Genomic DNA, 22,012 nt, shown 5'->3' with positions numbered 1-22,012 from the left:
ACTCAGTATTATTCTTTGTTGTTTTGTAGGTTCGCTTCTTGATGAAAAGTTATTCTTTTCTTAGAGAGACAGTCCCAATAGTGCTACAGGATGAAAGTAAAGGTAATATCGTGTAGGCCATTTTGACCAGACTGGAACATCACTAAAATAGTAGGACATCCTGTTTAAGTTTTTCATATCCAAGGATAGTAACACTTGTTTTAGCCATTCCTGTGGCTCCATCCTTGAGGCCCTTGTATAGAAGACTGATATAGATATTCCAAACATGTCATGTAATGTTTCATTGAATTATAGACATTGATCTTTGAAAATTCTAATCTTCTAATCCAGATTTTTTTTTTTATCTACAAAGAACAGGTGTATCGTAATGAAGAACAAAGGTTGTCTCTTCTCTTCAATTTCATAAACTGTAGTCAAATACAGTATAAATTAAGAACAAATTGCAATTAGTCATATGACACTACATTCAGGACCCTTTATACTTAGTGGTTGTCAACTGGCTACATAGGTACCACATACAGAGCCCATGTACTGAGGGTGTGCTGCAGTATGTGGTTAATAGAGTCTCCCAGTAATTTGCCCCGTCAGGAGTTCATTGATTTTCTTTATCTTGCAGAGAAATATGCCAAGATACCTGCACTTTCCAGTTATCTTTACTTTCTCTTCTGTCCAACACTGGTTTACAGAGAGAGTTATCCCAGGTAAGTGCCTTGACTAGTTCTGTTAAAGCGTACCTGTCATAGTGCAAAAAAAAAAGAAAAAAAGTGATATGTTACTCAGGACCCAATCCTGATCATGTGCATATAATTTTTATGTGTCTCGGACCTATATATCCAGAGATATAAGCATTTATCTGCTGGTGAGTTACTTTTTCATTGTGCAGGCTGGAGGGGGCGTGTCAGTCTGTCTCCCTCACAGGAGCAAGCCTGTGCAGTCAGCCAATCAGTACTCTCTACTCTGTAACCCTTTCCTCTCTGGTTTTATGCTGTGTCATGTGTCAGAGGAAGATACTTGGAGCTTGCCTGCAGTAATCAGAAGACATTATAGTGAATTCATAACAGGATAAAATGTATAAATATAAGAATAGATCTTTATAAAATTAGTGCAAGGATTTTTTTTTAGATAAAAGTACTGCATTTTTATGAATACATGTTCTATCTGTTTTATCTTCTCATAGTAAAGCTGGATGCTAATCAGCATAGCTGTCCCTATGTGTGTCATTCATTTTTCACAGACTCCTGAATGTCTGATCAACTTCTTTGTCATTCAGGAGTCTGAGAAAGCTTTGACTATTTCAGCATGCTGGGAGTTGTAGTTTAGTAACAACTGAAGCTGCAATGTTTGTAAATAACTGTGTTAGAGCAGGGTTGCCTCCAGCTGTTGAAAAACTACAGCTCCCAGCATGTCCACACATCCTTTATCTGTAGTTTTGTATACACAATAGAAATCTCCTATACTCGATACCGGTATCCTTTACGGCCGGTATCCAGTATGCTGTAAAATCAAGACTAGTCTGTCTGGCTAAAAGACAGGCGACCCCTAGTGGTGGCTATTTTGAGCTTGAATTTCAGGTGAAAATGTAATTTTTTTTAACAGGTGTATATTGTGAAATGTCATATTATAATGAGTTACAATATATGAAAAGTTTTTAACAATGACAGTGCCTCTTTAAGGGCAAGATGTCATTATATACAGAATAGGAGTTAATTGGCATAGTAATGTTATAAATTAGTATCGAGGGAGTGATGGAGTACATGCCCCACTCCCAGACAGTGTGACTGCTGTAGTAAGATCCAGTTGTTAACTTGTCCACCTTTAATGATAAATTGAATGAATATTTTATACAATCAGTGGATTGGCACCGTATCCTCAGACCAGGCTTCAAGACGGAGTAGAGCAGGAAGAGATGCAAACAAGCTAACACAAGTTTTTTTATTTGTATACTAGCCAAGCATCCCACAGACTGGAAAGAGTATTCTCCAGCAAGCATGTCATCTGAAGCCCTGCAGGGGAGAACTTCCTCCCTCACTCTGCTATACACAGCCAAGAGCACTTCAGTGTGAGATGGGCTGTATTTGGCTGAGACCGCACACCCCCTCCCTCAGCTCTCAGCACTGAACTCTACAGTGTGTCAGCTCCACCCAGCAGCAAAAGGGAGCTGAAATATTTAGCACAATGTTCAGCACTATATGAAAATCTTGGAGACATTCGAAGATAAAAATGTACAAAGTGTATTCTCTCTGATTCACATATATTAAGACCTATGTGATATTGTTATGTTTTTCCTCCACACAGAACACCGTATATTAGGTGGAATTTTGTGGCCAAGAATTTTGCCCAGGTAAGGTTAGGTTAATACTGGTCACAGAAAGGAAAACCTGCCTGATTTCCAACCAGTATTATGGTGTGGGTATGTGTGTATTTATATGTGTGTGTATGTTCCAGCATCGTGTCCAAACAGCTAAAGATATTAACATGAAAATTGGCACACATGTTACTTATATGTCAACAACAAACATAGGATAGGTAATTTAACCCTTACTCACACCCATTTGCCAGGGCCGGGTTTTTTGTTTAAAGTCCCATACAAGTCTATGGGAAATGTATGTTACTGCAAAACTTCCAAACGTCTGGAGATATTTCGAGAATGCTTGGTCACAGTTTATTTATATGTCCACTAAACATATAGGATAGTTGATTTAACCCTTAACTACCCCCATTTGTGAGGGTCGGAGTTTATGTTTAATGTCCCATGCAAATCTACGGGAAATGTATGTTCCGGCATGACGTCTGTACGGCTGGAGATATTTCAATAATACCTGGTACACATATTACTTATATGTCAAATAAAAAGATATAATGGTTAAATTGAACCTTACTTACACCCTTATATAAAAGATTTTTGTTTCAAGTCCCATGCATGTATATGGCACTTCCAGTACCTTATTCCACAAGCTCTACTCTGCTTTTCCATGTGAATTTGTTAGTCCGGCATGCAAGCCACAACCCCATCTCACAAAGACACGCCCACTGTTTAAGCCCCACCCCTTTTATTATCTACCCTATTTGTGCATCGTTCTGACTTGCAAATCACGCCCAGCCCCACAAAGCCACGTCCCCTTCTATGTTCAGTTTACAATATCTTCATCACAAATCAGTCCCACCTGAGGAAAGGATAGGAGGTCAGGATAGGAGGTTGGGATAAGCGGTTGGGATAAGCGGTCGGGATATGAGGATGGGACATAAGGATGGGATATGAGGATGGGACATAAGGACAGGATGGGAGGATGGGACATAAGGACGGGATATGAAGACAGGATATGAGGATGGGACATAAGGACGGGATATGAAGACAGGATATGAGGTCGGGAGATGAGGTCGGGACATAAGGACGAGATATGAGGACAGGATATGAGGTCGGGATATGAGGATGGGACATAAGGATGGGATATGAGGACGGGATATGAGGTCAGGATATGAGGTCGGAATATGAGGATGGGATATGAGGACTGGATATGAGGTGTGGATAGGAGGTGTGGATAGGAGGTCGATATATGAGGACGGGATATGAGGAGAGGATATGATAGCAATATATGAGGATGGCAACGCCGGGTACTAGTATATATATATATATATATATATATATATATATATATGACACTGTTTGCTGTAGGGATATACTGTGCATATATGTTTAGCTACACATATTTATAATGATGCTAATGATTTAAAAAAAGAAAACACCCTCACTGCTGCAAATACTACATTTATAAGCATTGATGGGGAGGGGGGGGGGCGGGGTTGATATATAATGGCCAGGGTGTGTATATAGCTCCAGCCAGTTCCTACTGAACAGGTTCTTGTGATCAGTATAGTCCGCTGCGGAAATATCGCTTGTTAATTATTTATGTGTGAACGTACCCTAAAGTGTCCCTGTCATTTGAAAAATAATTGGCACGTCACAGAGACATGTCAGAACTAGTTTTGATTGGTTAGGGTTTCTGTGCTCAGACCCCCACTAATCTGTAGAATTAGCTACCATTCCCTTCACTCTAAGTTCACAGTGATCACAGAGATTCTCCTCGCTCTTTCCACTGATCCCTGGGGTCTCAGAGACCTCGACTGTTCAAAACTTTTGACATCACTCTGTGACAGGGACACTTTAACCTTTTTGCAGTTAATACTGACCAGACTTATCGGTTCTTGGCCTTTGGCTGAGATCAAGAGTAATATCTGTTCTTATCAGTGGCTGGGGCACCACTGAGGTGGGACTGGTGGAGATGGGTGCTGGATGGAGGTGGCAGGTGTACCTTGACATTCTGGGGCTGGTTCTGGGGAATCAGCTCAACGGTGGCCCCCTGTGACCTGTGCCCTTCTGGTCTAGCCATGAGGCTGAGAGGGTTTAGAACCGATGTACTTTTGTTCCTCGGAGAGTGGTGATCCTGAGTTCGTGCTGACACTGATGCTCCCTGAGCCTTCAGGTGCGATTTTTATATTGCCCACACCTGTTACTTGCCCCGGTGAGATTAAAGGAGCATCACATGCTTGAAATAATCGTATTTATCCACACTTTTGAAAGGGTGCCAATAATTTTGTCTAGCCCATTTTTGGAGTTTGGTGTGACGTTATGTCCAATTTGCTTTTTTCCCACCTTTTTTGGTTTAGTTCCAATACACACAAAGGGAATAAACATGTGTATTGCAAAACATGTGTTACTGCAGTATCTCTGAGAAATACTTCATTCTCTTGAAAAATTTCAGGGGTGCCAACATTTCATGCCATGGCTGTATGTGTGTATCACTCTGTTTGATGTAACACAGACCTAAGGAAGAGTCGTTTGAAATGCATTGTCCACGAAGCTGTCTTGTATACTCACTTAATAAAAGACACATTTCTCTCACCATCATTGTGTCCTCAGGTGATGCGCCGCAAGCCATAAGTCGAATATTTTATGGAAAAAGAGGAACCCTGCCAGGTCATCCTTATCCAGATTGTCTACCTGTAAAACTCACTGGGAGGACCGGCTCATCCTCTACTTCCCCTACCTCCCCATATTTTTGCCTAGTAGTGTAGCCCTGTGATCTGCCCCTCCCTACCCCCATAGATCCAACACCCCTCCCCGATCACAAACTGTAACATGTTGTTGTTTTACAACTTTGTTTCTTTGATATTGAGTGATGGAGCGGAGTGTTAGTGTAGCATGTAGTATAGTGTATAGCTTAGGGAACCTGTGCTGTATACTGTACTGTCATGTTTTGTGTGATTGTAATTTATTGTATGACTTGTAATGACAACTGAATAATCAATAAAGTTCTTTCACCGAGATAAAGCACTGGCCCCAACCTCTACACCTTTGGCACTAACCTCTTCATTCCCGGCCTTCTGGCTAGGATCAGAGAAATTTCTTATAGATCTGGCCAGATGTCCGGTCAATATATCTGCACTCATCCACTTATTTATTTTCTTTTTGTCACTGTGCCCCTGTACGTGTTTGTGTGTGTTCGCAGGATTTGACAGGGTGCAGTAGCCCTTCTTGGTGTCCCTCCTGGCGATCTAGGGGTGGTGTGTGAAGCCATTAGGTTCTTCACCTTCCTGCAACCCCCTGGCATCTTGGCTTCGGATGAGATGCCATCAGTATACGTCTCCTTGGCTGACACCTTGGTCAATGCCAGGTGCATTTGTGGTACCTTCGTAGCTTCGGCGAGAAGGGACATCAAACCTGGACTCTCGCAGGTGCCTTTTGGCCTGGAGGGGAAGGGTAGGTTTGTTGGGGGGCCTCTATCCTGTTGGAGATGGGCTTTGCGATATGCCGCATCCTTCGTGCATGCATACAGAGACATCTGTCAGTCACTGACTAGAAAGTGCCAGTTGACTCCTAGAGACAGAATAAGCAGATATTTAAATAGAATACAAGCAACACTAAATGTTTTCCCACATAACAATATATCAACCAGCGTAGCTCTTCCTACTCTATACTATGATGTTGGCAAATTATATTATACGTTCAATGTAATAGGTTCCTCTTAAGGGAGTGTTCATTACTGAGACATTTATAGCCCATCCACTCACCTCTAGTATCTTCACCTATCTCAAGATTGACAACAATTTTTATAGAATAGGTTAGGATAGGCACTGCATAGTGTAAATCAGCTAAACAGCTGAATAGTGGACACAAGGTGTGTCCATCTGCGGTGCTAGTCCACATGTGGGAAATCATGCAACTACGACAAAAGGTATAGGAAGAAATGAACTATAGCACTCACCAGATTTGTCTTACTTCAAATTAAACTTGAGTCTTACGGACAACAAACTTCACCTGGTGCAGGGAGGGATTCGGTTTAAGCCGCAGACAGTGGCATAATGACAAACAAATAACAGGCTGTTTCACTTCAGTAACGCTTTAGCCTATTCCCTGACTCAGATGAAGTTTGTGTCACGTATGGGCAGGGAAGAGTGAAGCCCTAACTCACCTGCTCCCACTTGCCTTGCCCTGCCCTGCCTACCTGCCGCCCTAGGCGACGGGTTCACAACCACGATGACAGTCCTTGCCCGAATACATGCAGGGAGTCAAATATCAACAAAATAAACTATAATACAGATGGAGGTCGGGACACACACTAACAGAACTGATAACTATGCATACACACACAATAAGTCACAGTCCACAAACCAAGTCAATACCAAGAGATTACAGAAATGCCAAATCGTAGAAACAGGAGAAGAATCAGAGAGCGGAGCCAATGGGTCAAATATGCCAGAAATACCATATACAATACAGAGCTCTTTTGCAGGCGAGGGATGACTCCAGACTGCCAGCTTAACCACTTAAGGATCAAGGGCGTACAGGTACGCCTTTGTTCCCTGGTACTTAAGGACCAAGGGCGTACCTGTACACCCGTGGTATTTTCAGTCCCTGCCGTGCACCGGGCAGGGACCGGACCGGGGTGACTGCTGATATCAATGAGCAGGCACCCCATGCAAATGCCCAGGGGGGGTCATCAGACCCCCCCATGTCGGCGATTGCCACAAATCGCAAGTGAATTCACACTTGTGATTTGCGGCTATTCAGGGTCATACGGGTCTATGGTGACTCGGTGATCCGGAAAATAAGGGGGATCGTGGTTGTTCAAGACATCTACGATCCCCCTAAAGGGATAGGAGTGAGGTGGCAGGGGTGCCACCCCTCCTATACCTGCTATTGGTCATATAGACACGACGACCAATAGCAAATCGGGGGCGGGGGGGTTAACTTTCGGTTTACCCGTTCTGCCCACCCACAATAGGTGGGGCAGAACGGTAAAACCAAAGGGGACCGGCGACGAAGTCCACTTACCCTGCGGGCGAGGCTGCGGGTGTCGATCGGTGTCGGAGATCGTCGGGCGGCATGTCGTGTGGCTGGCTCCCTGGATCCTACAGAAGCCGGTGAGTAGCCTAGCAACATCTGGAGGGCTACAGTTTGAGACCACTATACAGTGGTCTCAACTGTAGCCCTCCAGATGTTGCAAAACTACAACTCCCAGCATGCCCAGACAGCTATTTGCTGTGTGGGCATGCTGGGATTTGTAGTTTTGCAACAGCTGGAGGGCTACAGTTTGGAGATCACTGTGCAGTGATCCAACTGTGGCCCTCTAGATTTTGCAAAACTACAACTCCTAGCATTCCCAGACAGCTATTTGCTGTCTGGGCATGCTGGGATTTGTAGTTTTGCAACATCTGGAGGGCCACAGTTTTGAGATCACTGTGCAGTGGTCTCAAACTGTAGCCCTCCAGATGTTGCAAAACTGCAAATCCCAGCATGCCCAAACAGCAAACAGCAGTCTCGGCATGCTGGTAGTTGTAGTTGCAAACCTCCAGCTGTTGCATAACTACATCTCCCAGCATGCACTTCAGCGATCAGTTCATGCTGGGAGTTGTAGTTTTGCAACAGCTGGAGGCACACTTGTTGGAAAATACTAAGTTAGGTAACAGAACCTAACTGAAGGTTTTCTAACCAGTGTGCCTCCAGCTGTTGCAAAAGTACAACTCCCAGCATGCACGGTCTGTCAGTACATGCTGGGAGTTGTAGTTTTGAAACAGCTGGAGGTTTGTCCCCCCCCCCCCCCCATGTGAATGTACAGGGTACATTCACACGGGCAGGTTTACAGTAAGTTTCCTGCTTCAAGTATGAGCTGCGCCGCCAGTGCGAATGTACCCTAAAAACACTACAATACACTACACTAACACATAATAAAGGGTAAAACACTATATATACACCCCCTTACACTGTCCCTCCCAATAAAAACGAAAAACGTATTATACGGCAGTGTTTCAAAAATGGCTGTTGAAAAACAACAACTCCCAGCATTTTCGGACAGCCACTGACTGTTCAGGCATGCTGGGAGTTTAGCACCAGTTGGAGGCACCCTGTTTGGGACTCACTGGTGTAGAATACCCCTATGTCCACCTCTATGCAATCCCTAATTTAGTCCTCAAATGCGCATGGCGCTCTCTCACTTCAGAGCCCTGTCATATTTCAAGGAAACAGTTTAGGGCCACATATGGGGTATTTCCGTACTCGGGAGAAATTACACTACATATTTTGGGGGCTTTTTCTCCTTTTACCCCTTATGAAAAGGAAAAGTTGGGGTCTACACCAGCCTGTCAGTGTAAAAAAATAAAAATAAATTTACACAAAATTTACACTAACACTAACTTTTTATTTTCACAAGAGGTAAAAGGAAAAGAAGACCCCCAAAATTTGTAACACAATTTCTCCTGAGTACGGAAATACCCCATATGTGAACGTAAAATGCTCTGCGGGCGCACAACAAGGCTCAGGAGTGAGAGCGCACTATGTACATTTGAGGCCTAAATTTGTGATTTGCACAGGGGTGGCTGATTTTACAGCGGTTCTGACATAAATGCAAAACAATAAATACCCACATGTGACCCTATTTTGGAAACTGCACCCCTCATAGAACGTAACAAGGAGTATAGTGAGCCTTAACACCCCACAGGTGTTTGACAAATTTTCATTTAAGTTGGATGGGAAAAAATATATAAAATTAAATAAAATTAAACTAAAAGAATAGTGTGAGCGCTATTGGGATTTTGAAGAGAAAATTTGTCCGGAATGGAAGGCCACGTGTGTTTACAAAAGCCCCCATAGTGCCAGAACAATGGACCCCTCGCACATGTGACCCCATTTTGGAAACTACACCCCTCACGTGAGCATTTACACCCCACAGGTGTCTAACAGATTTTTGGAACAGTGGTCCGTGAAAATGAAAAATGTAATTTTTCATTTGCTCAGCCCACTGTTCCAAACATCTGTCAAATGCCAGTGGGGTGTAAATACTCACTGCACCCCTTATTACATTCCGTGAGGGGTGTAGTTTCCAAAATGGGGTCACATGTGGGGGGTCCACTGTTCTGGCACCACTGGGGGCTTTGTAAATGCACTTGGCCCCTGACTTCTATTACAAACAAATTCCCTTTCTAAAAGCTCAATGGCGCTCCTCCACTTCTAAGCATTGTAATGTGCCAGCAGAGCACTTGACGTTCACACATGGGGTATTTCCATAGAAAGAAATGGGGTTGCAAATTTTGGGGGTAATTTTCTTCCATTACCCCTTGTAAAAATGAAAAATTTGGGGAAAAACCAGCATTTTAGTGACATTTTTTTTCCATTTACACATCCAACTTTAACAAAAAGTCGTGAAATACTTGTGAGGTGTTATGGCTCACTATATCCCTTGTTACGTTCCTTTAGGGGTGTAGTTTCCACAATAGTATGCCATGTGTTTTTTTTGCTGTTCTGGCACCATAGGGGCTTCCTAAATGCGACATGCCCCCCCAAAAACCATTTCAGTAAAATTTACTTTCCAAAAGCCAAATGTGACTCCTTCTCTTCTGAGCATTGTAGTTCGCCCTCAGAGCATTTACGTCCTAACATGGGGTATTTCCATACTCAGAAGAGATGGGGTTACAAATTTTGTGGGGCATTTTCTCCCATTACCCTTTATAAAAATTGTACATTTGGGGGGGAAAAACGGCACTTTAGTGAAAAATTATTTTTTTCATTTACACATCCGACTTTAACAAAAAGTCATCAAACACCTGTGCGATGTTAAGGCTCACTGGACCCCTTGTTACGTGCCTTGAAGGGTGTAGTTTCCAAAATGGTATGCCATGTGGGGGGTTTCTGCTGTTCTGGCACCATCCTAAATGTGACATCATTTGTAAATCATTTCAGAAAAACTCGCTCTCCAAAATTCCATTTTCGCTCCTTCCCTTCTGAGCCCTCTACTGTGCCTGCCGAACACTTCAAATACACATATGAGGTATTTCTTTACTCAAGAGAAATTGGGTTACACATTTTGAGAGGCTTTTTCTCCTTTTACAGGGTCTACAAGAACATGCAAGTGTAAAAAATTAAGATTTAGAATTTTCTCCTTCATTTTGCTGTTATTCCCATGAAACACCTAAAGGGTTAACACACTTACTGTATGTCATTTTGAATACTTTAAGACGTGCAGTTTTTATAATTGGGTAATTTGTAGGGTATTTCTAATAGGAAGGCCCTTCAAATCCAATTCAAACCTGAACTGGTCCATGAAAAATTCCGATTTAGAAAATTTTGTGAAAAATTGGAAAATTGCTGCTGAACTTTGAAGCCCTCTGATGTCTTCCAAAAGTAAAAACATGGCAACTTTATGATGCAAACATAAAGTAGACATATTGTATTTGTGAATCAAAATATAATTTATTTGTAATGTCTATTTTCCTTACAAGTAGAGAGCTTCAAAGTTAGAAAAATGCTAAATTTTAAATTTTTTCATCAAATTTTGGAATTTTTCCACCAAGAAATGATACAAGTATCGACAAAATTTTACCACTAACATAAAGTAGAATATGTCACGAAAAAACTATCTCGGAATCAGAATGAAAGGTAAAAGCATCCCAGAGTTATTAATGCTTAAAGTGAAAGTGGTCAGATGTGCAAAAAACGTTCTGGTCCTACAGTGAAAATTGGCCTGGTCCTTAAGGGGTTAAATAGGAGCCAGACCAGGTGCTCTCATCAGGGTCAGCTGACCAGTCCAGGCAGCTGGGCGTAACCCAAGAACACAAACAAATCAGAGAGAACTGTCAAAACCGTCTAACCCCATGGGTTCTGACAGTTTGTTTTCCGTATGACGCAGCCTTTCTAAACATGTCTATTTCAAGTGGGAGTGGTGAGTGCAATAGGCTATTTCTTCCTATACCTTTGGTTGTAGTATCTTAAGATTGAGTGCACCCTCATCCTACCCTGGCAACTTCCAATAAAAGTCAATGGAAGTTGTGTAAACTGTGTAGAAATGCCCATTCAGCTGTTTTCAGCTCTTCAATCATCTCTGTTGGCTACATAGGGGCCAGAGGGGGTTAAAAAGTCCTAGAGTCCTAGGTCCTAGAGGTTTTATCCGCATCTACCAGACATTTATGGCCTGTGGATATACCCTAAATGTCCAGATGGAAATCTCCCCTTAAAAACTAGAAAACCCCTTTGAGCTTTTCCTTTTTTTCTCCAGACTTATATGTATACAAGTATTATTATTATTCTGTTTTTCCTGCACATTCAGGAATATCAATTTGTCCTTATTATATGGTATAGATCAAATGATATATGTATAAAATGTAACATATATTCTTTTTTCTTTTTCTCAATATCCATAGTTCCTGGGCTGTCTGTTTTTTGGGTACTTTATCTTGGTTACCCTGTGCATCCCAGTATTCAAAAACATGAGCAAGCAGCCCTTCAGTACAAAGACCTTGGTCCTCTCCATCTTCCATGCCACTCTGCCTGGTAAAGCTAAGAACCCCTTTAATTGTGACTCATTTTCCCCCATCCCCCAATAAAACACCTCTTTTCTCTCTAAACATAATCTCTTTGCTGTAGATGTTCTCATAATAATAATAATTAGAAACAGCTTACATTAGATTCCAAACCTTCTTAGGTTGGGCCGATGGGCTAAGGACCCAGGTGAGCTATTGCATGCTTTTTTGGAAGAAATGTAATTTTTACACTTTATGCATAAACAAATGTAATTCTACTAAGGGTGGCTCTAAAAAGTATTTTTGCTCGCCTGACTTGTTGTGATTATCTTTATTGTTCTATTTTTCAGGCATCTTTATGCTGCTAATCTCATTCTTTGCATTTCTGCACTGTTGGTCAAACGCCTTTGCTGAGATGCTTCGCTTTGCAGATCGCATGTTTTATAAGGTGATTGCACCTTTCCCTCGTACACAGTTATTTTGTGCATTTTACTGCTTTATAATAAAGCTTTTGTTTTCCTTTTTCAACAGGACTGGTGGAATTCCAAATCCTTCTCTAACTACTACCGCACGTGGAATGTGGTTGTCCATGACTGGTTGTATTATTACATGTACCAGGATCTGCTATGGGTAAGGTTTGAATCATATGATTATTAGTAAAACATAAAAATGTGAATCTGCTCTGAGAAAGTAAAATATTATTTCTTTTCCAGCTATTCAAGAAGCATAATCGAACAGGAGTGATGTTGGCTGTTTTCCTCCTCTCCGCCTCTGTACATGAATATGTTTTCACATTGTCTCTTGGTTACTTTTACCCCGTCATGTTTTGCCTTTTTGCTATTTTTGGAGGTATATATGATTTTCTTCTACATCTTTCTTATGCAGCCAGGCATACTGTACAGCTACATAGCATCAAGGCAAATAGTATTATACAGAGCATTGAAGGGGGTTAATGTCAGTAGACAGGGCTCAGTGTAGGGGGTTAATGTATACTTGGTGGTCTAGGGGAGTGGAGGGTTTAATGAAAGGATCCCTGATCATACAGGACAGTGAGGAGGTTGGTGTAAGTATGCCTGGTAGTTTAACCCCTTAAGGACCAGGCCATTTTATACCTTAAGGACCGGAGCGTTTTTTGCAATTCTGACCACTGTCACTTTAAACATTAATAACTCTGGAATGCTTTTAGCTATCATTCTGATTCCGAAATTGTTTTTTCGTGACATATTCTACTTTAACTTAGTGGTAAAATTTTATGGTAACTTGCATCCTTTCTTGGTGAAAAATCCCAAAATTTGATGAAAAAAAATGAAAATTTTGCATTTTTCTAACTTTGAAGCTCTCTGCTTGTAAGGAAAATGGATATTCAAAATATATATTTTTTGGGTTCACATATACAATATGTCTACTTTATGTTTGCATCATAAAATTTATGAGTTTTTACTTTTGGAAGACACCAGAGGGCTTCAAAGTTCAGTAGCAATTTTGAAATTTTTCACAAAATTTTCAAACTCACTATTTTTCAGGGACCAGTTCAGTTTTGAAGTGGATTTGAAGGGTCTTCATATTATAAATACCCCATAAGACCCCATTATAAAAACTACACCCCCTAAAGTATTCAAAAAAACATTCAGTAAGTGTATTAACCCTTTAGGTGTTTCACAGGAATAGCAGCAAAGTGAAGGAGAAAATTCAAAATCTTCATTTTTTACACTCGCATGTTCTTGTAGACCCAATTTTTGAATTTTTGCAAGGGATAAAAAGGAGAAAATTTTTACTTGTATTTGAAACCCAATTTCTCTTGAGTAAGCACATACCTCATATGTCTATGTTAATTGTTCGGCGGGCGCAGTAGAGGGCTCAGAAGGGAAGGAGCGACAAATGGTTTTTGGGGGGCATGCCGCATTTAGGAAGCCCCTATGGTGCCAGGACAGCAAAAAAAAAAACACATGGCATACCATTTAGGAAACTAGACCCCTCAGGGAACGTAACAAGGGGTAAAGTGAACATTAATACCCTACAGGTGATTCACGACTTTTGCATATGTAAAAAAAATATATATTTTTTTACCTAAAATGCTTGGTTTCCCAAAAATTTTACATTTTTAAAAAGGGTAATAGCAGAAAATACCCCCCAAAATTTGAAGCCCAATTTCTCCCGATGCAGAAAACACCTCGCATGGGGGTGAAAAGTGCTCTGCTGGTGCACTACAGGTCTCAGAAGAGAAGGAGTCACATTTGGCTTTTTGAAAGCAAATTTTGCTCTGGGGGCATGCCGCATTTAGGAAGCCCCTATGGTGCCAGGACAGCAAAAAAAAACACGTGGCATACCATTTTGGAAACTAGACCCCTCGGGGAACGTAACAAGGGGTAATTTGAACCTTAATACCCTACAGGTGTTTCACGACTTTTGCATATGTAAAAAAAATATATTTTTTTTACCTAAAATGCTTGTTTTCCCAAAGATTTTACATTTTTTAAAAGGTTAATAGCAGAAAATACCCGCCAAAATTTGAAGCCCAATTTCTCCCGAGTACGGCGATACCCCATATGTGGCCCTAAACTGTTGCCTTGAAATACGACAGGGCTCCAAAGTGAGAGCGCCATGCGCATTTGAGGCCTAAATTAGGGACTTGCATAGGGGTGGACATAGGGGTATTCTACGCCAGTGATTCCCAAACAGGGTGCCTCCAGCTGTTGTAAAACTCCCAGCATGCCTGGACAGTCAACGGCTATCTGGCAATACTGGGAGTAGTTGTTTTGCAACAGCTGGAGGCTCCGTTTTGGAAACAGTGGCGTACCAGACGTTTTTCATTTTTATTGGGGAGGGGGGTTGTATAGGGGTATGTGTATATGTAGTGTTTTTTACTTTTTATTTTATTTTGTGTTAGTGTAGTGTATTGTTTTTAGGGTACAGTCGCACGGGCGGGGGTTCACAGTGGTTTCTCGCTGGCAGTTTGAGCTACGGCAGAAAATTTGACGCAGCTCAAACTTGCAGCCGGATACTTACTGTAATCCTCCGCCCATGTGAGTGAACCCTGTACGTTCACATTGGGGGGGGGGGGGGGGGGAATCCAGCTGTTGCAAAACTACAACTCCCAGCATGTACGGTCTATCAGTGCATGCTGGGAGTTGTAGTTTTGCAACCGCTGGAGGCTCCGTTTTGGAAACAGTGGCGTACCAGACGTTTTTCATTTTTATTGGGGAGGGGAGGGGGGCTGTGTAGGGGTATGTGTATATGTAGTGTTTTTTACTTTTTATTTTATTGTGTGTTAGTGTAGTGTAGTGTTTTTAGGGTACAGTCACATGGGCGGGGGTTCACAGTAGTTTCTCGCTGGCAGTTTGAGCTGCGGCAGAAATTTTGCCGCACCTCAAACTTGCAGCCGGATACTTACTGTAATCCTCCGCCCATGTGAGTGTACCCTGTACGTTCACATTGGGGGGGGGGGGGACATCCAGCTGTTGCAAAACTACAACTCCCAGCATGTACGGTCTATCAGTGCATGCTGGGAGTTGTAGTTTTGCAACAGCTGGAGGCACACTGGTTGTGAAACACCGAGTTTGGTAACAAACTCAGTGTTTTGCAACCAGTGTGCCTTCAGCTGTTGCAAAAGCTACAACCCCCAGCATGTACGGACAGCGGAAGGGCATGCTGGGTGTTGTAGTTATGCAACAGCTGGAGGCATACTACTTTGGCTGGGGATGCTGGGGATTGTAGTTATGCAACAGCTGGAGACACACTGGTTTGCTACTTAACTCAGTGTGCCTTCAGCTGTTGCAAAACTACAACTCTCAGCAGTCACCGACAGCCAACGGGCATGCTGGGAGTTGTAGTTATGCAACCACCAGATGCACCACTACAACTCCCAGCATGCACTTTAGCTGATTGTGCAAGCTGGGAGTTGTAGTTACACAACAGCTGAAGGTACACTTTTCCATAGAAAGAATGTGCCTCCAGCTGTTGCAAAACTACAAGTCCCAGCATGCCCATAAGGGCATGCTGGGAGTTGTGGTGGTCTGCCTCCTGCTGTTGCATAACTACAGCTCCCAGCATGCCCTTTTTGCATGCTGGGAGCTGTTGCTAAGCAACAGCAGGAGGCTGTCACTCACCTCCAACGATCCTCGCTGCACCAGGTCAGTCCCTCGTCGTCTCCGCCGCACCCGGGGTGCATGTCCCGCACCCGCTCACGTCCTCCGGAAGAGGGGCGGAGCGGGTTGCGGGAGTGACACCCGCAGCAGGCGCCCTGATTGGTCGGCCGGTAATCCGGCCGACGAATCAGGGCGATCGTGAGGTGGCACCAGTGCCACCTCACCCCAGCTGGCTCTGACTGTTCGGGGCCATCTCTGACGGCCCCGATCAGCCAATAATTCCGGGTCACCGGGTCACTGGAGACCCGATTGACCCGGAATCCGCCGCAGATCGCTGGACTGAATTGTCCAGCGATCTGCGGCCATCGCCGACATGGGGGTCATAATGACCCCCCTGGGCGATATGCCCCGATGCCTGCTGAACGATTTCAGCAGGCATCGGGCACCGGCTCCGCTCCAGATGGTTGCGGGGGGCCGGTAAAACACATGACGTTCTCATACGTCATGTGTCCTTAAGGACTCGGAAATGGAGACGTATGAGAACGTCATGTGTCCTTAAGGGGTTAAATGTGCACTGTCATTAAAACTAAATTTTTGCTATTGCACTCCTTATGGTAAATAAAAAATCTTAATAATGTACTTTGTTTAAAAAAATTTAGTTGTATTTGTTTTATTTGTGTTTTAAAAAACCTGCCACTAGGTGTTGCCCTACTTGTCCAGAGCACATTTCCCCCTATCCTTTTCACAGGCTTTAGACTCCTGCTGGCCTGGCAGAAATCCAAAATCAGGAAATGCAGTCTGGAGTGCTGAGGTGGGTGTGTGCAGCCTTAGCCAATCATACATCATCTCACACTGAATTGCTCTGGGCTATTTGTAGCAGAGTGAGGAAGGAAGTTCTCCCCTGTATGGCTTCAGATGATGTCATGCCTGCTGAAGAACATCCCATCCCAGTCTGTGAATCTGACTGAGACTGAGCAGAAAATGCAGAGCAATATTAAAGGGGAAAACTAAAAAAATATAAAAATAGAGGCAGGGGGGTTTATCATGATGGGCCAATGGACTGGGAGGATTATAAAATTTAACAATATCATGACAGGTACTCTTTAATCTGTTGGGGACGGAGGGCACCTGTACGCCCTCCTCCCACTCCCTTTCTATAACATCATAGCAGGTCGGGCCTGGCCTCTAACAATGGCCGAGACCCGTGGCTAATAGCGTGCGGCACTGATCGCGGTGCCGTGTGCTATTAACCCTTTAAACGTGGCGTTCAAAGTTGAAAGCCGCGTCTAAAAGGAAAGTAAACTGCTCCCGGCTAGCTCAATGGGCTGTTCAGGATCACCGCTGCTAAATCGCGGCATCCCGAACAGCTGTAGGACAGCAGGAGGGTCCCCTACCTTCCTCCTCGCTTTCCGATTGCCGAATGACTGCCCAGTGCCTGAGATCCAGGCATGAGCAGTCAAGCGGCAGAATCATTGATCAATGTAAAAGATCAGTGTGTGCAGTGTTATGGTCCCCTATGGGAGCTATAACACTGCAAAATAAAAATAAAGTGAAAAAGTGAATAAAGATTATTTAACCCCTTCCCTAATAAAAGTTTGAATCACCCACCTTTTCCCACTTAAAAAAAAAACTGTGTAAATAAAAATAAACATATGCACATATGTGGTATCGCCGCATGTGGAAATGTCCGAATTATAAAAATATATCATTAATTAAACCGCACGGTCAATGGCGTACACGCAAAAAAAAAATTCCAAAAGTCCAAAATAGTTCAAAAGCATATTTTTGGTCACTTTTAAATCATGAAAAAAAGATTAAAAAGTGATCAAAAAATCAGATCAATACAAAATCTATGGGATTTTTTTTATTATCCATTATAACCCATTATTGCCAGTCATGAATAACGGACGTTAGTTGTGACGGAAGTAAAAAATGGCACATGCACAAATTTTTCTTCCGTCACAAGAAATGGGTAAATTAACAGCCGTTATTTTTAACATTGAAGTCTATGGCAAACGGATGAGCCTTTATGTAATCCGTTTGCACCTGCATTATAATATCCGTTATTACTTCTGAATATGCTCAGAAGAGGTGACATCAGGAGACTCCTGCAGTGCTGAGGGACTTCTACTACTCCCATCATGGAACAGACTTGTTTCCATGATGGGAGTAGTAGTTCCCTGGCTGCGGGAGTGTACTGGTGGCTGGGGAGGCTACATTAGTGTTTGTACTACTACCCCCCATCATGGAACAGACTCTGTTCCATGATGGGGGTTGTAGTAAAGGGGCTGAGGGATTGATCGCACCGGGTCTCACTTCTGAGACCCGATGTAATCAGAAGTTATTAAACAGGGGGCGGCAAGCTCCGCAACCCTGTGATGTATGGTGTGTTTTTACTTTCATGTTTAAATCCCCCCGCGGCGAGCTCTGAATGACCGGTACTGAGAAGCCATTCAGGGCTCCCCGTGGGGTTTTTAAAATGAACATTGTGAGTGGCAGCGGGGGCCATATGTATATTAAAAGCACTGTGGGGGGCAAGATAAATAGCACTGCAGGGGGGGGGGCAGATAGCTTATATATACTCTTTCACTCCTTGTGAGGAGCACCTTGTAGAGGCAAATGTATGCTGAAATGATAGTCTTTCCACTTCTGTATTATGGACCCAACAGTTCTCACTGGAACATTCAGAAGCTTAGAAATACGCCTGCAACCAACGCCATTGCTATGCTTTACAACAGTTAGGTTGTGATGGTCTAGAGACAGCTGTTTGCTTTTATCCATCATGATATTTGTCTTCTGCAACACCTTGGCAATGAGACCTGTTTTTACACCATCGGTTGGGACTAGACTAGCTGGTATTCTGGTGAAAAGCTATTTTCTTTAATCAGCTGGTGCCAGAAAGTTATACAGATTTATAAATTAATTCAATTTAAAAATCTTAATCCGTCCAGTACTTAGCTGCTGTATACTACAGAGGAAGATTTTTCTTTTTTAATTTTATTTCTGTCTGACCACAGTACTCTGCTGATACTTCTGTCTGTCTCAGGAACTGCCAAGAGCAGGATAGGTTTGCTATTGGGATTTGCTCCTGCTCTTAACAGTTCCTGACATGGAGGTGTCAGCAGAGAGCACTGTGGTCAGACAGAAAAGATATTTAAAAAGAAAATAACTTCCTGTGGAGTATACTGGAGCTTTTAAGTACTGGAAGGATTACGATTTTTAAATAGAAATAATTTACAAATCTGTTTAACGTTCTGGCACCAGTTGATTTAAAATAAAAAAAAAAGGCTTTTTATTTACTGATAGATTTCCGCTGTTGTCTTAGCTTTACATGCCTTTTTGTACCCCCTTTCTTCATGTGTTCAATACTTTTCCCTCTGTCACTTCAAATTATTACACATAACTTTATTTCTGAGCTTATTTGTTTTTGTTTATTTATATGTATGGATTACTTGGGTTGTAACCAACATCTGGTGACAAGTTCATATCATTACCTTTAGAAATATATTTTTGTGAGAAAAATGGGGATGTGTTCAATCCTTATTTTACACACGTTATGTTATACGTTATGTACATATCTGATCTATAAGTAAGGATTCTTTCCTGTGTCTTCCAGTATTATTTAATTTTTTGATTAATGATAAACGGACCAGTCCAGTATGGAATGTGATGGTTTGGACCTTCCTCTTCATTGGTCAGGGAATCCAGCTATGCTTATACTGTCAGGAGTGGTACGCTCAGATCCACTGCCCCCTCACAGAGGTAAGTCTGGATAGGGGTTAGGGACCAATATGATGACCTTTTCTAGATACTACTTATAAAATATTTCATTACTGTCGGACTCATTATGGCTGCACAGGAGTGAACCCCTGCTGTATGAAGAAATCCAAAGGAACGCTGTACCCAATGTAATATTTATAGTGCAAATACTAAATAGATAATCATATTGTCACTCAGTGTTCTCAAGTAGATAGAGACGGAACCATAGGGGAGAGCCCACCTATCAATAGCTATCCCTCTGGTAGTGCAATCAGGGTACACATAGGCTACCATGGTCCAGGATCCGGCTATATACTGATAACACCTGCGGGGTGCACGCAATCCAGATGAAGGATCAAGTAACATAAACCACAAAACAACGATAGCATGCACTCACCGCTGGAACTGCGTCTACGGGTCCGGCGTTGCCTCTAAGCGCTTCGGCTTATCCCTGTGATCCCCGACTCTCGGACCCGTAGACGCAGTTCCAGAGGTGAGTGCATGCTATCGTTGTTTTGTGGTTTATGTTACTCAGCTTTCTCACTTCACATATTAACCCTTACATTTTGCACACCTTGACAAGTCTGCTGTTTAGAATATCAACAGATCATAAAAGTGTGTACAAACTTTTTCAAATACCAAATCTCTGAATGTCTAGAAAGGCAAAAGGATGACATCAGTGGATTTTCAACTCCCTTTAACATGACATTTCATAGATATTCTGACACCTTAAGAAGTTTGTTGTATTAATCTGAAAACAGAATTCATGGACATCTTATTAAACCATCAATGTAATGTATATACAAAAGAATGGGCAGCACAAAATAGACCCACTAATACTATGACCAGATAAGGTCTGTAACCTAAAACTAACTCCTCAGTGCCACATATTTTATTTTTTAATGTATGGAATATGTTATAGTGCACTGTCATTTCAGGTCATTTTTGAAAACTTGTGACCAGTAATATGTCAAAATGGCTGTTTCTCCCTGCTGTCTCGGTGATCAAAGAAGAAAGACCCATAGACTTTCTATTGCAGTGTTTCTCAAGCGCAGTCCTCAAGCACCCCCAACAGGGCATGTTTTAGGATTTCCTTAGTCTTTCAAAGGTGATATAACTGTGGTTATGCCTGATTCACTGACCATAATTATATCATCTGTGAAAGACTAAGGAAATCCTGAAAACATGACCTGTTGGGGGTACTTGAGGACCACGTTTGAGAAACCTACTGTATTGAGTCCATCTTTAGTAGCATGGAGATAGAGGAGAGAAACAGTGCTCAGTCACGCTTCACCCCACCCATTCTAACAATCGTTAGGTGTCTCAGCACCCAGACACCCACTAATGAAAACTTTTGACTTGACTCTATGAAATCAAAAGATTTCAGAAATGACCTAAAATGACAGTAACGCTTTAAAGAGTATCCCCCCTTTTAGAGTGATAGCATATTACTTTATGACCAGTGGGGGTCCGACCTCCAGGACTCCCCTCAAATCCTGAAAAAGTGGGGGTCACAGAAGTGGTGTAGTGCTATGTCCTTTCTTTTAGTTCTATCTGCATAGCAAAGCCACCCAGCTGAACCAGAGAAATACAGTTCAGCTCAATTCAAGTAAATCGGGCTGGCTGTAGTTCCCTGTGCAGCAGAGATCTGAAAGCGCTGCTGTGCTGAGGCTGTACCACAACATCAGTGGGCATTGCATAGGTTCTAGGAATAAGATGGGAATACCGCTGTAAAGGATGTGTCTGTTTAAAATGCATGTCTGACTCCTGCAACCACTGGCCCACTCAGTAAATCATCGGCTAAGCCAGGACCCCTAATCCTGCACAGTCAAAGAGAAAAACACACAAAAAAAGACAAAATGCCAAAAATTTCAAATTTTTGGTCTTACCACATCCCAAGAATTAAACAATTAATGATTAAAAAAAGTCAAAACTATGCAAAAGTGGCACTAGCTTAAGCTAGAGATCACACTGCCTATGTATGTAGGGGAAGGGGGCTTTCTTTGCCTCATACAGCAGAGAGGCTAAACTCACCCCTTATATAGACTTATATAAACTTTTTTATATATTATAAATTATATCTGGAATTTATAACTTCAGCAACAGCCTTTTCTTTCTTTTTTTGCAGAAAACATTCTGGGGACTGGTCACCCCGCGCTCATGGTCATGTCGTTTGTGATTGGAAAGATTGAAGGAGCTGCTAAGAATGATGTAATGTGCACTATCCTTCTCTATCTCAAGCACAACCTGCTCTAATAACTTGTATTTCCATATGTAGAAAACTCGTACTCCAATTACAAATCTGAGAGGCCAAAAATGTGACATTACACTACATATTTTTCCCATGTTTATGGCTTTGTAGAAAGTGTATTATTTAA

General features: G+C 42.4%; 1 protein-coding gene across 1 annotated transcript in view; it reads left to right on the top strand.

Moving 5' to 3' along the window:
* The window catches only part of LOC130357397 (sterol O-acyltransferase 2-like), a 76,126-nt gene extending 54,114 nt beyond the window's left edge, over nt 1–22,012 (top strand). The window contains exons 8-16 of the mRNA XM_056560091.1: nt 30–102; nt 617–701; nt 2,296–2,341; nt 11,692–11,821; nt 12,141–12,238; nt 12,322–12,420; nt 12,504–12,639; nt 19,492–19,637; nt 21,763–22,012. Coding sequence (XP_056416066.1) covers nt 30–102; nt 617–701; nt 2,296–2,341; nt 11,692–11,821; nt 12,141–12,238; nt 12,322–12,420; nt 12,504–12,639; nt 19,492–19,637; nt 21,763–21,813 — 864 coding nt within the window. The 3' untranslated portion in view covers nt 21,814–22,012. The remainder of the gene's footprint in view (nt 1–29; nt 103–616; nt 702–2,295; nt 2,342–11,691; nt 11,822–12,140; nt 12,239–12,321; nt 12,421–12,503; nt 12,640–19,491; nt 19,638–21,762) is intronic.

Source organism: Hyla sarda, chromosome 2 (assembly GCF_029499605.1).
Source record: "Hyla sarda isolate aHylSar1 chromosome 2, aHylSar1.hap1, whole genome shotgun sequence".
In the NCBI taxonomy this organism is placed as follows: domain Eukaryota; kingdom Metazoa; phylum Chordata; class Amphibia; order Anura; family Hylidae; genus Hyla; species Hyla sarda.
The sequence above is the reverse complement of the archived record's forward strand: the minus strand, read 5'-3'. Positions and strand labels throughout refer to the sequence as shown.